Genomic DNA, 17798 nt, shown 5'->3' with positions numbered 1-17798 from the left:
GTGCTTGGCATCCCTTCAAAGAGGAAGGTCCAACAATCTTCTCCTGCTCAACCATCAGATCCCCAAGACTGTCTGCAAAATGAAAGTTTCTAAGGCTGTGGCTGCCTCTCAACCCAGTTGCTCCCAGGGCTTCTTGTTTGTTAATTCTGCAGAGTGGGTCTGGAGGTGTCTGCACATCAATCAATCCAAACCTTCAACTCTGGAGGTTGAGACTTTCCTGCATTCTTCTCAAATTGTTTTGGGAGGACTACTGCTTTACCCTGTGTTTCTATCTGCTGCTCTGAGGTGATGTTCTCTCTTGCTTTTTGAAGGAAATTTATGGAGCTGAAAGTTTCTAGATCTACTCTGCCATATTCCCACAGTCATCTCCTTGTGTTCATATTATGAAGAGATTCTCAATATATGTTGAATCTCACTCAAATACCTTCACTTACTCCTGACACACTACTCCACTCCACCTGAACTGCTATAGAAATAGATGTACCCTTGGCCTTGCCTTCACGCACAAGTATTCTACTTCCATGTTCATGAACTCTTAAATAGCTGAAATAGTTATTTCAAACTTTTTCCTCAAATCTCCCATGGCAGGTGGTACCCACAACCTCTCAGCTGAGGAACTCATCTCATACATCACTGGAAAAAAATGAGATCGTTAAGCAAAACCTCCCCTTTCTTTCCTCCTCCTCATCTCACATCATTCAAACATCTTAATCCCACCTTTTACTTCATCTCTCTCCCTCTCATGAAGAAATTGTCCCTCTCCTTACCAAGTAGTATGCACAACCTTGATAATATCCTATCCTTTATCCATCAGATTACCCCTCTATCATTCTCACTCTCATTTTCAATCCCTCCCTATCTGCTGGCTCCTTCCCTGCTGCGTATAAATACACTCATCTTCTTCATCCTTAAAAGAAAAACATGTGATCTTATCATCTCTACTAGCTAGAGTCTTAAATGCCACCTGTTGTTTTCAGCTACACTGGTGAAAACATCTAAACAATGGCTCTGACTCTTCTCACTAGATTCTAAAACCCTCTGCAATGTGGTTTCTGATCTCATTATCCACTAGACTCTTCTTCATAGTTACCAACCATGTCTTTTTTTAAAAATATTGTATATTATTCCCCAATTACATGCCAAAATCTTTTTGACATTGGCTTTTTTAAAATTTTGAGTTCCAAATTCTCTCCCTCTCTGCTTTCCCTTCCCCTTTTCTGAGACAGTAAGCAATCTGATGTAGGTTGTATATGTGCAATCATGGAAAACGTTTCAATATTACACATTTTGTGCAAGAAGACTTGGGAAGAGAGAAAAAGAAAGAAAGAAAGAAAGAAAGAAAGAAAGAAAGAAAGAAAGAAAGAAAGAAAGAAAGAAAGAAAGAAAGAAAGAAAGAAAGAAAGAAAGAAAGAAAGAAAGAAAGAAAGAAAGAAAGAAAGAAAGAGGGAGGGAGGGAAGGAAGGAAGGAAGGAAGGAAGGAAGGAAGGAAGGAAGGAAGGAAGGAAGGAAGGAAGGAAGGAAGGAAGGAAGGAAGGAAGGAAGGAAAAAGAAAGGAAGGAAAAATGCTTCATTGCCCAATGAGCTCTTAATCATCAGATACAATGGTTCTTTCTGAGTCCTCATCCTTTCTGACCTCTCTGCAGTCTTTGACACATTCACTCCCTTCTCAAATCTCCCTGCTCTCCAGGTTCCCATGACACATCTAGTTCTGCTCCCTCTCTAGCTTATTCTTCATCTCCTTGATTGGCTTTTCATCCAGGGTATATTTATTAACTGTGGGTGTCCCCCATGGCTCTTTACTGGGCTTTCTTTTCTTAACCTTCTATAACTTCTTCACTTTCATCAGCTCCCAATGCTTCCACTCTCATCTGTATGTAGAAGATTCTCTGATCTACTTATCCAATCCTGCCTGCCTGCCCTCCTGACCTCAAGTCTTATATCTCCAGCTGCCTACTGGACTTTACAACGAGACATAGCAATCCAAAAGAGAAATCCTCACCTTACACCCTAAATCCTTCTCTCTTCAGAATGTCCTTGTTGTTGCCCAAAGCACCACCAGGCTCCCACTCACCCAGGCTCTAAAACTCATAATTCTTGACTCCTTCATTTCTCTCACTCTTCATTTTAAGTCTGTTGTCTTTCATAATATTTCCATTTCTTGATGTGCCAAAGCTCTCACACATAAATTATTCTCTCCACTTATATGGCCACCACCCTGGTCATGGCATTGAACACTCCATACTTGGACTTTTGGAATGATCTGCTGCTGGGTCTGCCTGTCACAGGTACACTTCAGTTCTAGACACCAACTTGGCCTCATGGAAAATAAAATTCCAGTGATTCGTTTGGTTTCACTCTGCTAGTTTCCCCAAGGTTGCTTTCCTGTTTTACAGTAAAGAATGTCCAAATAGGCTCAGTGTCATCAGGTGAATCCCTCAAACATGGCTGCCCTTCCTCTCCAGATGGGTTGGGTGAATTCCTTGACCTTTCTTTGATATGGGGTGGTACAGGTTGACAAAGGATGGCTTTGGGAAACCTTTCAGAGAGGCTTATTCTCTACAGCCTTCTTGCCAAAACCAAGTCCTGGCTCTACTCAACAGTGATATAAAAATGTCCACCCTTCTTGCCCTGGCCCTCCTGTAGTCTCACATTTTTTTTCGTTTTGAGCCCAAAACTCAGTCCCTTAAGTAACAGAAGAACTGTTGTCACCCAGGACACTGAAAAGTGGAAAAGTAGAGAACCCAAGAGGTGATGTCAGACACAGCTGTGTGATTAGTCACACAGAGGATGGGACAGAAGACCAACATGGTGGGCTGTGTGGGTGGAGGGCCAGAAGTGCTATTCCAATAATGGGGACCTCTGCTGGGGTGGTTTTGTTTTTGTTGTTTTAAGTAAGAATTACATTGTTGGTGTTTGTTTGCTTTGTCCTCTTCTATTTGGCTGGGCTGGGACATAGTTGTGCAACTTTCCTGTTATTCTGGTGTGGTAACAGGCTGAGCTTAGTGGCAACTTTTGCATTTGCCATCCTCAGGGAAGTCTCCAGGAAAATCCAAAAAGCCTTATTTGGAAATACAGTATTCCAATTATAAATAGAACTTCCACCATTTAAGTTGTCATTAGAATGACCTCGACCCATGCTTCTTGATTGTGTTCCTGGTTTGGGGGCAGTTGTGCAGACAGGTCTTTCACGTAAGAGAAAGTTTTTGGTTTACATGAGAACAGAGCTGCTGGTCCTTCTGTGGCCCCTTCACTCCTCTCAGTCTCCAGGACTCTAGGAAATTTACTTAATATTGAGACATTCATGTCTGTTTACTCCATTTTGGTTTCTACCATCACTGTGGGTCATGGCTTCCAGGTCTTCAAGGGAAGATGAAGAGATGACTCTGACCAGAAGGTCTCTGTCATCTTTGTTGGTCCATCCTTTGGGCAGCCTGTCCAGAGTGGGTCTGTAGTGGCCAGGTCCAACCACCTGGTACTAGTCCAGGCCATAGATCTGCACAGGCTGAGACCTTCATTCCCCAAGCCTCACTCATGATATTGCGTGATTCTCACATTACTACCCCACCTCCTAGGAAGCAACAAAAAGTTTTTACTGTCACCTGCTCCCAGATGTATGTCATGGCATAGTATATTAATTGGTCATAATTTCTGGTGGTAATTGACTGGAGGAGGGGGCAGAGGACTCCTGAGGAGACATCCCTCTCTCCCCACTGCAGACAGTGCTACTTCTAGGTGACATGACCGTTGATTATGACAGCTCCAAGGGGAGATGAGCTAAGCCATCCAGCAGCCCATATAATTCTATCCCTGGATTCAGACGCTGGGGTCCTGGCTGCTAAGGTCTGTCACACTTCTCAGAAGCAGAGGCCAGCCTGGTAAGTCCCTCCTTGTCTCTCAACTTCTCTGGTAGGAACTGGAGCAAAAACCCTTCCTTCTCTATTATAGGTAAAGGGGAGGATGGAGCCTTGGCCAAGTCCTCAAGGAGCTGGGGATGGGGCACAGACATGAGGACAGGACCTGTGCACAAACTGGCAGGAGAACTGTCCCTGCTCTGAGAAAACACCCACCGTTCTCCTTTCCCTCATATGGCAGAAGGCCTTGCTCGAGGCAGGATAAGTTCAGGGGCAACTGCCTGGGGGAAGAAAGGATTCAGATGTTTACAATAGCCTGTGCTAAAACATCCAGTGGCCCCTGAGGATTTTCCAGTCAGTCCAAGACTGAAGGAGACCAGGGAAGGACCTTTACTTGCCTGGGTCCAGTATGTCTGTACCCTGAGGTTCAGATTGGGAGCCCTAACTCCTCGCTTCTGGCCAGTTCATGGTGAGAGACTGAACTTGCTCAGGATGTTGCTAATGCAGTAGGGAGTTCTCTCTGTCTCCCAAGTCCAGAGGCTCTGAGAGGTTTAAAAAATTGTGATATCAACTTTGCATTTGTCTCCAGGCGTATGTGTTGTGGAATCTATCTGGGTCCTGCTGTTTCTTCTTCAAGGTGATGGTTCAGGTTTCTGGGTCTGCTGTACCTAACCATGGCTCTAGTTTGCCCATTGACCTGCCTGCCTGTTTTCTTACCCTTTCCCTGACTGCTTGCCAGCCTACCCTTCTGTCAATCTGTCTACCCATCTGTCTGTCTAATAACCTGTTTGTCTGCCTGTCTATATTCCTGTCTGCCTGCCCATCTGCCTGTCTGGCTGTATGCACACATGCCTGTCTGACTACTCACCTGTCAGTCTGTTTGCCTGCTTACTTGACTTTCCAACTGCCTGCCTGTCTGTCTTCCTACCTTGCTCTCTGCTGGCCTACTTATCTGTCTAACCATGTGCCTACCTGTCTGTCTGCCCATCTGTCTGCTGCCTACCTGTCAGTCTTCCCACTTGCCTTTCTGCCTGCCTGCCTGCCTCCCTTCCTGTCTGCCTAACTGTCTGCCTACCCATCTATCTGCCTGAATTTTTTCTGTCTTCTCATACAAATTCCTGGCCACAACAACCTGGGCTCTGAGGGCAGAGAACAGAGCTGGTCCTGTCCTGATGCCACTTGATTGTAGAACAGGACAAGGAGCCAAGACCCCAGGGTTTGGTCTCTTGCTCCATAGCTGACCCACTGTAGGATTCTATGAGATGTCCAGCATCACTATCACTGCCATCTCTAGAGCATCACTGCTGGGTTTAGCACATGGGCCTCCAAATCACTCTGTGAGGATAGTCCCATAAGCCTTAGTGCCCTGATATCTAGAGGCAGAGACTGATCCCATAACCAGATTGAGTCAGAGGCAGGAACTGTAGACAGGAATTCCTGACTCCAGACTCATCCTCCTCCCTGCTAGGCTTTGTATCTGCCTCTTCCCTTCAGGTCACAGATGGAAGGAGCCTAGTCCAGTCAAGGAAGTAGAGTAGGCAAAGTAAGTTGGGGAGAGACTGGGCACAGGAGCAGAGACCTTATGTCCCCTCGCTGTGGTGGGGGCAGCTGGAGAATCTTCTCCAGCAGATGGAGGAGTTGTGGAAGAGCAAGTGCAGGGGAACTGGATGATCAGGAATAAGTTGTCAATGTCTGTCGTTTGCCTTCTCTCCATTCTCACCTCACCCTATCCCCCAGCCCTTTATCTCTTAGTGAGGGAGGGTCACCTCCCCATGCCTGTGGGGAAGAAGCAATGAGCCAGTGTCTGCTGAGCTCCAGCCATTGCACCCACAGCCCTGCCATATGGAAGCAGGGAGTCAATTGGTCTTGTGACGCCCCATTTGACAGTGCTTGGAGAGTCACTCCTAGAGAACAATGTTGGCAGCAAGAGTGTGTGTCCACACATACAGCCATACAAAGAGGGAGAACTTGTAGTTAGGGGATACCTGAACTGGAATCCTGCCTGCATCATTACCCACTGCAAGGCCATGGGTGAGTCACCTAACTGGGAGCTGGTTAATGGTTTCTAGGGGCTAGGAGTGGTGCTTCCCTAGTTTGTATAGAGGAAAGAAGCAGGTAATACAGCTATTGTGAAGGCTATCAGGCATCCACAACTTAGCACAATGGCCACTGTAAGGATGGGCACTGAGGACAGGAGGACAAGGGCCCCAGTGTTTTAACAGAAAGTGAAATGGGAGGTGGGGCAGATGCATTCTTGGGAGGATCTGACCTCCTAGATCCTGAGTGGTTTATGAAATCTGCACCTTTTAAAATCACCACCAAAAAAAAAAAAGGAATCATCAAAATCTCCCATACTCAGTTATGGGTTAGAATATTAGAAGTTGAGCAAAAAAGGAGGGCATTTTACACAATTCAGTGGCAGGAAATAAAATTGAACTAGTTGTAAAAGAAATTCCAAGGGGGAAGAGGGGAGAGACAGAGGGGACCTTGGCCTAGGTAGATTTAAAGGTGAGTTTTATTGAAAGTTTAATAAGCAATCAATACTGGATTCAGCAAATTAGCCTCAAAAATGAGGGAATAAAAACACTGTCCTAAATGCCTTTTATGAGACACTAAATTAACTTACATATTGAGGGATAGGCCATCAAATTGCCACTAGACTAGACTAGACTAGACAAAGTGACTCATGGAGAAGAATCTAGTCCATAACAGGGAAGAATAAAGCAAAGAAAGAAAACTACAGACAGTATCATTCAGACTACTATCTCTCAAGAAGTGCAATCATTTTAAACAAAATATTAGGACAAAACTATAGCAATATGTCCAATGATTCACCATGACCAAGCTGGATTTCCAACTACAGATGCAAGGATGGTTCAACACTGGAAAACAATTAAAATAATTATATTAAAAGGTTTTTTTTAAATCCTAATCCCAGGATTATACTAACAGGCTCTTAAAAAGTTGTTGACATAGTCCAATGCTTACTGACATTAAAAAAATACTTTCAAAACAAAGTGAAAGCTTAGAATCACTTTTTAATATGCTAAATGGACATATCCATAAGCACAGATCTATTAAAGACTAGAATTATTTACAGAGAGGAAACACCAGAAGTTTTCCCAGTAAATGTAGAAATAAAGTGATAACTGGTATCATTCCACTCTATAATTTTTCATATTTTCAAAAATATGGGTTAAGCTATAGTTATGAAAAAAGATCAAGAAATTAAAGATGCAAAAATTGGCAAATATAAGACCAAATTCTCCCTAATTGCTGATAATGTGATAGTTTACCAGAGAATTCTCAGAGAATCAGAAAAAAAATTTTAACTGAGATGATTAATAGATTCAGTACATTATTTACAAAAACAATAAATTCACAGCCAACAGAAGTATTTCTATATAGAAGCAAAAATATAAAAACAAAAGACTAATTTGAAAAGCAGAAAGAAAAATTCTGTACACAATGACTATCAGATGTACAACATATTTGGAAGCCTGTCTCCCAAGACCCCTCTGATAGATGAAGGCAAAGAACAAATGCTCATTAAGAACAAGGGCCTTAACAACAGGAGGACTATTTACTGCCCATATTTGACTTACACAAATAGAAGAAGAGAGATGATATTAAAGAAATGAACATACAGGGTGTGCCCCACTCCGGGCACACTACCAAGGGGACAATTTATTCAGCTAGATCAAAAAACAACAAAACTCATTTGGAGGACCTGAAGTGCCAAAAGTCTCAAGGAAAATAATGTGAAAAGTAGGAATGGGTGGGGAGGAGGGGGAAAGATGGCCCTTACAGACTTTAAACTTTTAAGAAGCCATAATCATCAAAAATGATTTCATAGTTGTTAAAAACAACAAAAGAGATGAGTGCAGCAGACTAGATAGGGAAGTGTAGTAGGAGTAGGATTTCTTCTACATAGGTTGGACTAGTTTCCACTTAATGAGACGAGGAGGCCACACTCAAGATTTCACTGGTACCTGGGACCTAGACTTGAATTTGGCTCTCCTGGACTTAACGGTATCTGGCCCTAGTCACTGGACTAATGCTCCCATACCCCACCAAGGTCCAGTTTACATGTTTCATTTACCCAAGAGGTAGGTGGGCACCAGCAGTGGAGGCAAGCCTCAAGAGCCAAGCCCTCCCAGGTAGAGTCCAATGGACTAGCAGAAGAGGCACAGTACTGAGGTTGGGAGCGGAAATCTCAGTATCCATCAAGGTCACAACCTCTACCTGAATGAGCAACAGTCTAGCAAGTGCTAACAAAATCATGCAAGGGCACCTTCAGCCTCACCTGAGCCAAAGGCATCCTCTAAAGACCTCACCCACACCAACATGGATACAAAAGGCTCCTGAATAATGCTAGCCAGGTTATTATCATATCAGGGGATCTCCGGTGGGTCCACTAGGGTACCCCAATTTCTATGGTGAATCTGGAAATGTCGACCACTTGATAAGGAATACAAGGAGCTCTTCTGCGTTAGCTGTGTGGGTGCTTGTCACCCAATACCAGCAGCAGTCCTGGCCTTGGCAATGTGCCAGATAAGGGGCATAGGGCCAGTGGTTTCATGAATGCTTCTTTTTAAATCCATTCTCAAGGCTGGGACTAGTCAGGAGCAATTGGCTTTCACCTGGCAAGGAGTTCAGTTCACCTTGACTCTCCCACACCAGCCCTACTTGAGTTCTCCTTTATATTGTCACAGTCTGGTAAGCAGTTTCTGATATGGCTTACTTCTTGAGGGCATCATGTCCACCACTACATTGATGACAGAATGTTGACCAAGACACATGAAGCTATTGTGGCAGAGGCCCTGGTTCAGGTGGCCCCCCCATCAGAGGAGCAAAGGGTAAGAGATCACACTTAAGAAACTCCAGGACCATTCCCAGGGTCCATTTGGGAGAATGCAATGGGTAGGGAGAACATAAATGGTTCTCGATGTAGTCTGGAACACTCACATAGAGACAATGGAAGGGGGTCCTGGCAGCAGTGTAGGCCCCAAGAAAGTGAGCAGCATCATGGGTCCTGGAAGCAGGCACTAGGAGTGGGTACAGGCCCCATTCTAAACCAGACTCTGAAGACAGGACAATGGCCACCATAGCAGGACAGGCCTCAGCAGAGTAGCTCCCAGATATTAGGATTAGCTAGAGTTGCCGGTCATGCTCACCAACAGGTTGTGGCTCTGGCAGAGGGAGAGGAAAGGAGATTGGCTCCTCATTTTTAAAAAGCTTCACCACAGTCATGACCCTGAGTGCTAACATTAGGAATCCTACCTCCCAGAAGTTGTGTCCCTGTTACATGGTGCCCATCTAGGAAGGGTGAGGAAGTCCTGGGATTCCCTGCACCCAGCCTCCAGAATGGCTTACAGCTGGGCTGTTCTGAGACAGAGTTCCACTGGGTCTTCTCTTACCCTTCTTTATTCTGTGCCCTGTAGAGAGTCACCCAGGCCTCAGGGTCTCTGCCCTCCTGGAGTGCTCCCAGCAGCTCCCACTCCCCTTCTATGTCTACATCCCAGCAATTGTCAAGTCTCCTTTCCCCTGGGATGATTCATATAACTCATCCTGAGAAGGATTTGTGGAATCAAAGAGTGGGATTGTTGGGAAAATACAGGGAAAGTTCAGGCTGAAAGACAGGGGAACACTGAGTGGGAGGTAGTTCAGGCCAAAGCTTGCTGTTATTTAGGCCCACGGAGAGGCTGCACTCAACCCATGACCTCTTAGCTATCTTGCTACAGAGAATCCTGACCCAGGATGGGGATTGGTGGCTGTGCTGGAGGCGTCATCATCTGCTCTGTGGTCCTGCTCATCATTGCTGCTTTACGTTGGGAGACCCACTGTGCACTGCCCGTGATGTTACCCCCACAGAATGCACTGTGCCATTTTAGAGGACTTTCACATTGTCTGATATGTGTGTCAATCTTTTATTTGTACTCATTTCCTCTGCCTATGTGGCTTCTCATATCCCTGAGGTCAGAGTTGTTTCTGTAGAGCCTTAAAGTCATCTAAGTGTTTTGATGATCCCAGAAGATTTCAAGGGGCAAGCTAGGTGATGCACCAGATAGAACTCTGGGATTTGAGTCAGGAAGACCTGAGGTCAAATCTGGTGTAACACACTTACTAGCTCTGTGAACCTGAACAACTCACTCTACCCTGTTTGCCTCAGTTTCCTCATCTGTAAAATGAGCTATGGAAGGAAATAGCAAAACCACTACTGTACCTCTGCCAGGATCCCAAATGTGATCACAAGAAGCTGGATGTGACTGAACAGCAATGGAAGATTTTGAGATCTTGCCACCAAGGAGTAAGATGTAGTAGGAATAACATTTGTATCACATAGACTGTGCTGATTTCTCTTACAGAGAACAAATAGGTGATCCTCAGAATCTTGGGGTTCCATACCACAGAGACCTAAACCATTCATAGGGGAATGGAAACAAGCTTTATCCAATGCTTACAAGATGCCAGGCACCATACTAAGTGCTTTACAGATAGTATCTCAGCCACTGGCATGACTTCCGAGTCCATCTAGGAGCAATTCTTCTGTGGAACTTCAGGAGCATCTTTAGAGTTAGACATCCCACTGTTCTGTGGGATGGATGTCTGTGGTACAGCTTTGCCACCATGAGGGGAGGCAAAGGAGGGCAACACACATTTGAACAAGTAAACTATATCCTTCTCTATCCTTTTCAGGGTTCAGTAAACTTCTCTTTCTTAAATATTTCATGGCCCATGAGTGCATCATTCTCTTCTGCTCCACAGCCCAAACTGCCAGGGGGCTCTGGGTTAAGCCATGAGTAGGAAGAATCAGAAAGAAAAATCAGTTGGCAAGCACTCCTTCAAAAGTTACTATCCATTAGGCAGTCTCTGAGGGTTATGAAGAAAACTGATGAAGCAGTTCCTCCCCTCATGGGGCTTACACTTCATTACAGAAGGAAACACTTACATGTAAAAATCCACACAAAGCAAAAAAAAAGTTATTTGGGGAGGAGGAGGCCCTGGAAAGATCAGGAAAAGCTTAATGTGCATGTTGGCCTTTAAGCTGAGTTTTGAAGGAAGTCAGGGATTTTAAGAGCAGAGGTGAGGAAGTTGGTCACTTCAGGTATGAGATATAGCCTGTATAAAGTTCATAGGGTGGAGATGCAATGAGGAACAGAAAATGAGCCATTTTGGCTGCACCACAGAGGGATGAAGAGGAGCAATGCATAAGAAGACTCGAAGGACAGTTAAGTCCATGCTGTAAAGGTTTTAAAGGCTAACCAGAGGCATTTAAGTTATTTAACTTGATAGCCCTATGTTCAAAAAACAGGAAAACATGAATTATTTGGAAACTTCCTTCATTTGATATGAACTTCTGGAAAAACTTAAAAATAGTGTGGTAGAAATTATTTTTAGAGTAATACCTTATAACTCATATCACAGAATAAAATCAAAACAGATACACAACTTGAAAATGAAAGTTCATACTAACATGACCTGATACCTTTTACATCCATGTCTAGAAAGAGAGTTCTGAACCGAAGGAATGAGGCAATCATAAAAGGCAAACAAGATAAGTTTGACCAAATGAAATTGAACATCTCTTGCATGAAGAAAATCATGTCTTTTCTACTAAAATGGAAGCTGTAAATGTGGGAGGGTAACCTTTGTATCAAATATTCCTTAGGAGTGGAGACATCTAAAATGTATTGGAAATTCACATGAACCTATAATAAAAAGTTCCATTCCCAATGTATAAGTGATCAAAGGGTACAAACAATTCACAAAAGAAAACTGAAAACTATTCATGGGTACATAAAAGACTGTCATATGTTACTAATAATATGAGAATTGAACACTGAAACTCTAAAATTATATTTAAACCTACTACATTGTTGAGGAGGCAAAATGTGGAAATATTGAGTGTTGGAGGAGCAATCAGAAGGTAGGTGTACTGATATATTGTTGATGGATTAGGGAATCAGTACAACCACTCCAGAAAGCAATTTGGAGTTGTTGTTGAAAGATACTAAAATGAGTAGGCCCTCTCACTCAGAGGTCCTACTTTTAGGCAGATAACTCACGGTGGTCAAAGACAGAAAGAAAGGTCTCATACACAACAAAATATTTACAGCAACACTTTTGAGGAAACAAAGAATTGGAAAGACAATAGATTCCTGTCAGTTGGGGAATGGATAACTAAATGGTGGTACATTACCAAAATAAAATACTACTGCATTTTAAGAAACAATAACGATGAAATCAGAGAAGTGTGGGAACATTTATATGAACCAATGGAGAGTGAAGTCAACAGAACCAGGAAAGCAATATACATAATAACTGTGGCAAAGTGAAGGAAAAGATCAAAACATAGAAACTGAACATTGTAATTATAATGACCAGGGCTGGACCTAGAAAACAGTTGAGAAAATGCACCTCCTAACCTTCTTTGAAGAGGTGAGCAGCTATAGGTGTGGAATGTTGTACATACACATCCTAAGACATAACTGAAATGTTTATTCATTTTAGTGAACTGCTTGTTTTTAGCCAAAAGAGATCACAGAAAGAGGAAAAGGTTATAAAAATGTTTATGGCAGTTTTTTAATAACAAAATAAACCCTGAAAATTTGAGGGGATGCATATCAATTGGGGAATGGTCATGTTTTAATGTAATGGAGAATTATTGTGCTGTGAGAAATGAGGAAATAGTTGACTTCAGAGAAGCCTTGAAATTACTTACAGGAACTGATACAGCATGAAAGAGCAGAACCAGAACAACGTGGGTTAGAGAATCAATATTATAAAAGTGGACAGTCTGTAAGACTTGTAGAAACTGTTGGTGAATGAAATGGGCAGAACTAGGAGAACAATTTCTATAAAACCAATCACACTGTAAAAACAAGCAAATAGAAAACTGTGAGAACATTGATCGATACAATGGCCATCCATAACTCCAGAGAACCAATAAGGAAACATGCTATCCATGACAGAGAAGGGATGTCCCTTTATGATCTGGAAGCAAAAGGCTGGTAGTATTGAAGAGATGATCACTTATCTTGACTAACTTGTCTCCAAAAACATTCAGTTCAAGTGTGGTTACTGGTGACACTACTTCCCTCCCCACCCAACACCAAAATGTTGGCATTATTGGGGGTTAAGTCCACCAGATGGTCTACTGACCTAGCATAAATGTGTAGAATGTACAGTTGTGGACCATCCATCTCTGGCAGATGAAGAATATATCTCCAAATGTCAAGGACAAAGACTTGGTGGAATAGCACTGGTGGAAGGTTTCTACTAAATCTGGGTTTTCCATATTGTGGGCTGATCCCAATGTCCTTTCCTCAGGCCCATACCCTGACCAGTCCACTAGCTAATGGAAACAGAACCACTGTCCCTGTGAATCAAGGTTCCCTAAACAATTCACTGTTCCTGTCCTTCAGCAAGTAGTGGTAAAGGTCAAGGATTTGAGACATAGTTTGAGATTATGGTGAAAGGCAGTTAAACATGGTGTAGCTTTGGAATAAGCAGGTTATAGGAATTATTTAGCTGAGTTACAGAAATGGAGCCTACTAATCCTTCAGAAGGTCTGCTGGTGTCTAGGTAATCTGAAGACAGCCAGATCTGGCATCTGATTAGCACAACTTGTCACAAATGTTACTAGTCTATCCCAATGAAATAGCATTGAGTTAAATTATGAGAAACCCAGTTTGCCTCTCTGGGGCAGAATCAAAAGGCTCAGATCACATCTTTGATGTACTCTGAATTAGCATCAGACTTAACTACAGACAACATAGGACTCTCAAGGAAATGCAGACACACCTTTTAGCTGACCACATGCTCTCTCAGGTATACAACTAGGGTCCCCAACAAAGGAGGGTTGTCCAAGTCCAAGACCATCCAAGTCAAGACCCTCCTAGTTCCTCCAAACCTTGCCTATTGTTCACTTCCCCAGTCTCTCCTACATGGCACTGACATTCTCACAAGGGTTGGGCTAGTCTGGCTAATGTAGCAGGCAATGAAAGGTAGTGCAAAACAGGCTTAAATAGACTCACTGGTCTGGCAGGAGTGCCTGACAATCATTTCTAATAGGTGATGTCAGCTGAGTTTGTGCACCTTAACAATCATCTCAGTTCTCAATATGAGGAGACTTGACATGCCTAGATGTCTATTCCATTTAGTATCTTCCCCTCATTCTCACGGGGATGGGTCTGGTGCCTTTCTGTATTCTCTTGGTGAACACTTATGTTGATAAGCACATGAGATTATATCTTCTTCTGTCACCAAAGGAAACCACTCTGCAGCTCGCACTTCCATGAAATCTGCTCCTAATTTCTGCCAGACTGCTTTTCAGTTTTCTGAGTAATTTTTGTCAAATAAGTCCTTCCCCCAGGAACTGGGAACTTAGAGTTGCTTGAACCCTATGCTACTGTGTTTGCTTCAGCATGATGTATACCTAATCTGTTGTGCCAAGTGACCTTTTGGTATTTTAACCAATACGAAGTTGTTTTAATGATTATAGTGTTGTAGTAGAGTTTGAGATCTGGTACTGATAGATCCCCTTTCTTCCCACTTTTCTCATTATTTCCTTTGAGTTGTTTAATTTGAAACATGAATTTCATTCTTTTTCTAGTTCCTTTGGTCATTTGGGACAGCACAGAAAAAAAAATTCATTAATCTATGTATTATTATCATTTTTGTAATATAGGTTGACCTGACCATAGATAGTTAATGTTTCTCCAATTATTCACATCTGTCTTTGTTTCTGAAAAGTCTTGTATATTTGGAGCCATATAGCTCCTGCGTGCATGTTGGTACATGTTCCCAAATGTTTTATAGCTTCTGTAGTCATTCTGAATAGAATTTCTCTTTCTAGTTTTTCTCATTGGATTTTGATGACATACAGGACTGCTGAAGATCTACCTGTATTGGTTTTGTATCATATAATTTAGTGCATTTATTATTTTAATTACTTTTGACTCTTTGGACTTTTCTGAGTAAATCATCATATCATCCATCAAAGGATGGATTCTCTTTCTTTTTGTATATGCTTATTCCCTATGTTCCTCTTTCTTAACTTACTGCTATAGCTAGCATTTCTAGAAGTATGTTAAATGCTAATGATGATAATGGACATTCTTGTTTTACCCTTCATCTTATTGGAAAAGCTTCTAAGTTTTCTCTGTAGCATAAAATGTTTTATAGATAGAATTTACTATGTTAAGTAAAGATCCAGCTATTTCTATGTCCTCTAAAATTTTTAACAAATGCAGGTATTAGATTTTGATAAAAATCTTTTTTCAGCATCTATTGACATACTCACTGGTGCCTCCAGGAGTAGATATAAAATGCTTTACTTACCATACAAAGCCCCCCTTAACCTGCCCCCTCCTACCTTTCCAATCTTCTCACATCTTTCTCCCTGACATGTTGTCTTCGATCCAAGGACGTTGGTCTCCTGGCTGATCCATGAACAAGACCCTCCATCCCTTGGCTCCAAGCATTTTCTTTGGCTGTCCCCCATGCCTGGAACACTTTCCCTCCTCCTCTTTGACCACTCACCTCCCTAGCTTCCTTTACAACCCAACTAAATTCTCCACTTCTACAAGAAGCCTTCCCCAACCCCTCTTAATTCCAGGGCCTTCTCTCAGTTAATTTCCTATTTATCCTGTATAGAACTTGCTTTGTGTATGTTTTGATATTGTCTCCCCCATTGGATTGTAATCTCCTTGAGGGCAAGAACTATCTTTTCTCTTTTTTCGCGTTCCCAGCTCTTACCTGGCGTATAGTAGGTGCTTACTAAATGTTTATTGATTGATTGAGAGATTTGAAGTTAAGTGATCAGCTAGTGGTAGAAAGTGAGACTAGAAAGAGTGAAGAGGAGGAGGAGGAGATTCAGCCTCACCGTGCTTCCCTCCACACTCCCATGCCATGGACCAAGGTGTGTCTTGCATACTTCCCATCTTCCCATCAGCATCCCAGCAGCAGACCCAGATCAGCCTATGGCAGAGCCTGTATTAAGTGCCAAGGACAGACTAGATGCAGAGTCAGAGCTCCACAAGGAGCCCAGCAGAAAACCACACCATACCTCAAGAATTTCTAGGGGCTGTGTGTTAAGCCCTTGCCATATGGGCTCTCTAAGCTTCAGCATATTTTCCCCTGGACCCTGTATGAAGACATGGGATACTGTCATTGACATTTAGGGGGATCTTTTGTACCTACTGTTCTTACTTGCCACCTTAGTAAAAAAACCCTTTATTGACTGTATTATGTATTTTAAAAGAAAAGCAAGTTGACTAGAAGGAAGAAAGAAAAGAAACAAGCATTTATTACGTGCCTACTATTTGCCAGGTACTGTGCCTGCATTTTACAAATATTACCTCATGTGATCTTTACAACCACCCCTGGGAGGTAGGCGCAATTACTATCCCCATTTTACAGGTGAGAGAACTGAGGCAGAGGTCACACTGCCAGTAAGTGTCTGAGGAGAGATTTGAACTCAAGTCTTCCTGACTCCAAGCCCAATGTTCTCTCCACTGAGCTGCCTAGTTGCCTCTGCCATGTTCTACCATGCATATGTCCATGTCTATTTTGTTCATAGTAGGTTAAGTTGATGATAAAAACAAAAAAAAACTTTAATAAATAGATAGATAGAAGCTTTTCTAAAAGCTACATGTCAGAAGATTAAATGATATCAACTGATAACCATGGAAAGAAACCCACTGGTGGGGGCTCATGACCTATGACATCACAAAGACAACCTCACTTCCAGTATCTCAGGATTACTCCTGGATCTGTTGAGGGGATGTAGTAGCCATATTCTAGGGACACAACTTGAATTTGCCAGTGAGAGTGGTAAGTAGAAGAGTCACCTCAAGACATTTGCTACACTGATATTTTTTACTTCTTCTTTTCTATCAAGGTCCCCCTGACTCTGGCCATCATTCTTCTCCCTTAAACACTGAAGGAATGATTCCACATGATGTGATCCTGGGAACTCTTTACCTTTCTCAGACAGGACTTGGGGTGCTGGGGAACTCCATCCTCCTGTGCTTTTTTATCTTCACTAGCCGCAAGCTGAGGCCCACAGACCAAATCATGGGCCAGCTGACTTTAGCCAACTTCATTTTCCTGCTCTCCAGGGGCATCCCAATGACAATGTCTGCATTTGGGGTGAAAGATTTCCTGGATGACACCTGGTGTAAAATTGATTTTTACCTTCACAGAGTTAGCCGGTGTCTTTCTCTCTGTAGCACTTGCCTGTTAAGTGGCTTCCAGGCAATTGTCATCAGTCCCGTCAGCTCTCCATGGGAAGGAGTCAAAGCCAGAGCCCCCAAGTACGTTATCTCTTCTTGCATCTTCTGCTGGCTGTTCAGCCTGCTCATAGAAGTTGGCACAGCTATAGGCATTACAGGCCCACAGAGACACAACACCAATTTCACAGTATCAGATGACCTCATTTTCTGTACCTGGAAAGAACCAAGTAGCAATTTTGTGTGGTTAACCACCTTCAGAGATGTGTTCTGTGTGGCACTGATGATATGTACAAGTGGCTACAAGGTGATTCTCCTGAGGAAACACCACCAGCAAGTCCAGCACCTGCACAGGACCAGCTGCTGTCCCCGAGCCTCCCCAGAGATCCGGGTCACTGGGTCCATCCTGCTGGTGGTGAGCACTTTTGTCTCCTTTTACTTTGCCAATGGAATTTTTGCCGTCTACCAAAACTACTTTCTTCATTCCAGTTCATGGCTGGTGAATGTGTCTGCATTTCTGGTGCTATGTTTCCCAACCATCAGCCCCTTTCTCCTGATCTCCAGGGATAGCCAAGTGGCCAGAGCCTGCTGTGCTCCCAGAGACAGGCACAAGCCCTGGCCTCCCGCTTAATGTTGAGGGTTCAGCACCCTTAGGCCGACATTTAAGGAAGGACCCCTCCTTGATGATCTTCAGGGAAGACAGTGTCTG

At 43.0% G+C, this 17798-nt stretch overlaps 1 protein-coding gene across 1 annotated transcript; it reads left to right on the top strand.

The window, feature by feature from the left end:
- The first annotated feature begins 16805 nt into the window (after nt 1-16805).
- Nucleotides 16806-17720, top strand: LOC110201607 (vomeronasal type-1 receptor 4-like). The gene has a single exon (XM_020977379.2). It carries the CDS (start codon nt 16806-16808, stop codon nt 17718-17720), a length of 915 nt encoding a protein of 304 aa, XP_020833038.1.
- Nucleotides 17721-17798: the final 78 nt, after the last annotated feature.

The sequence above is a fragment of the Phascolarctos cinereus genome, unplaced genomic scaffold (genome assembly GCF_003287225.1).
Source record: "Phascolarctos cinereus isolate Bilbo 61053 unplaced genomic scaffold, phaCin_HiC Scaffold_1;HRSCAF=81, whole genome shotgun sequence".
NCBI lineage: Eukaryota > Metazoa > Chordata > Mammalia > Diprotodontia > Phascolarctidae > Phascolarctos > Phascolarctos cinereus.
This window is presented reverse-complemented; position numbering and strand designations above follow the sequence as displayed.

Bases quoted from the DNA above. Each gene is read 5' to 3' on its own strand.
- LOC110201607 (XM_020977379.2), top strand. From the start codon at position 16,806: ATGATTCCACATGATGTGATCCTGGGAACTCTTTACCTTTCTCAGACA.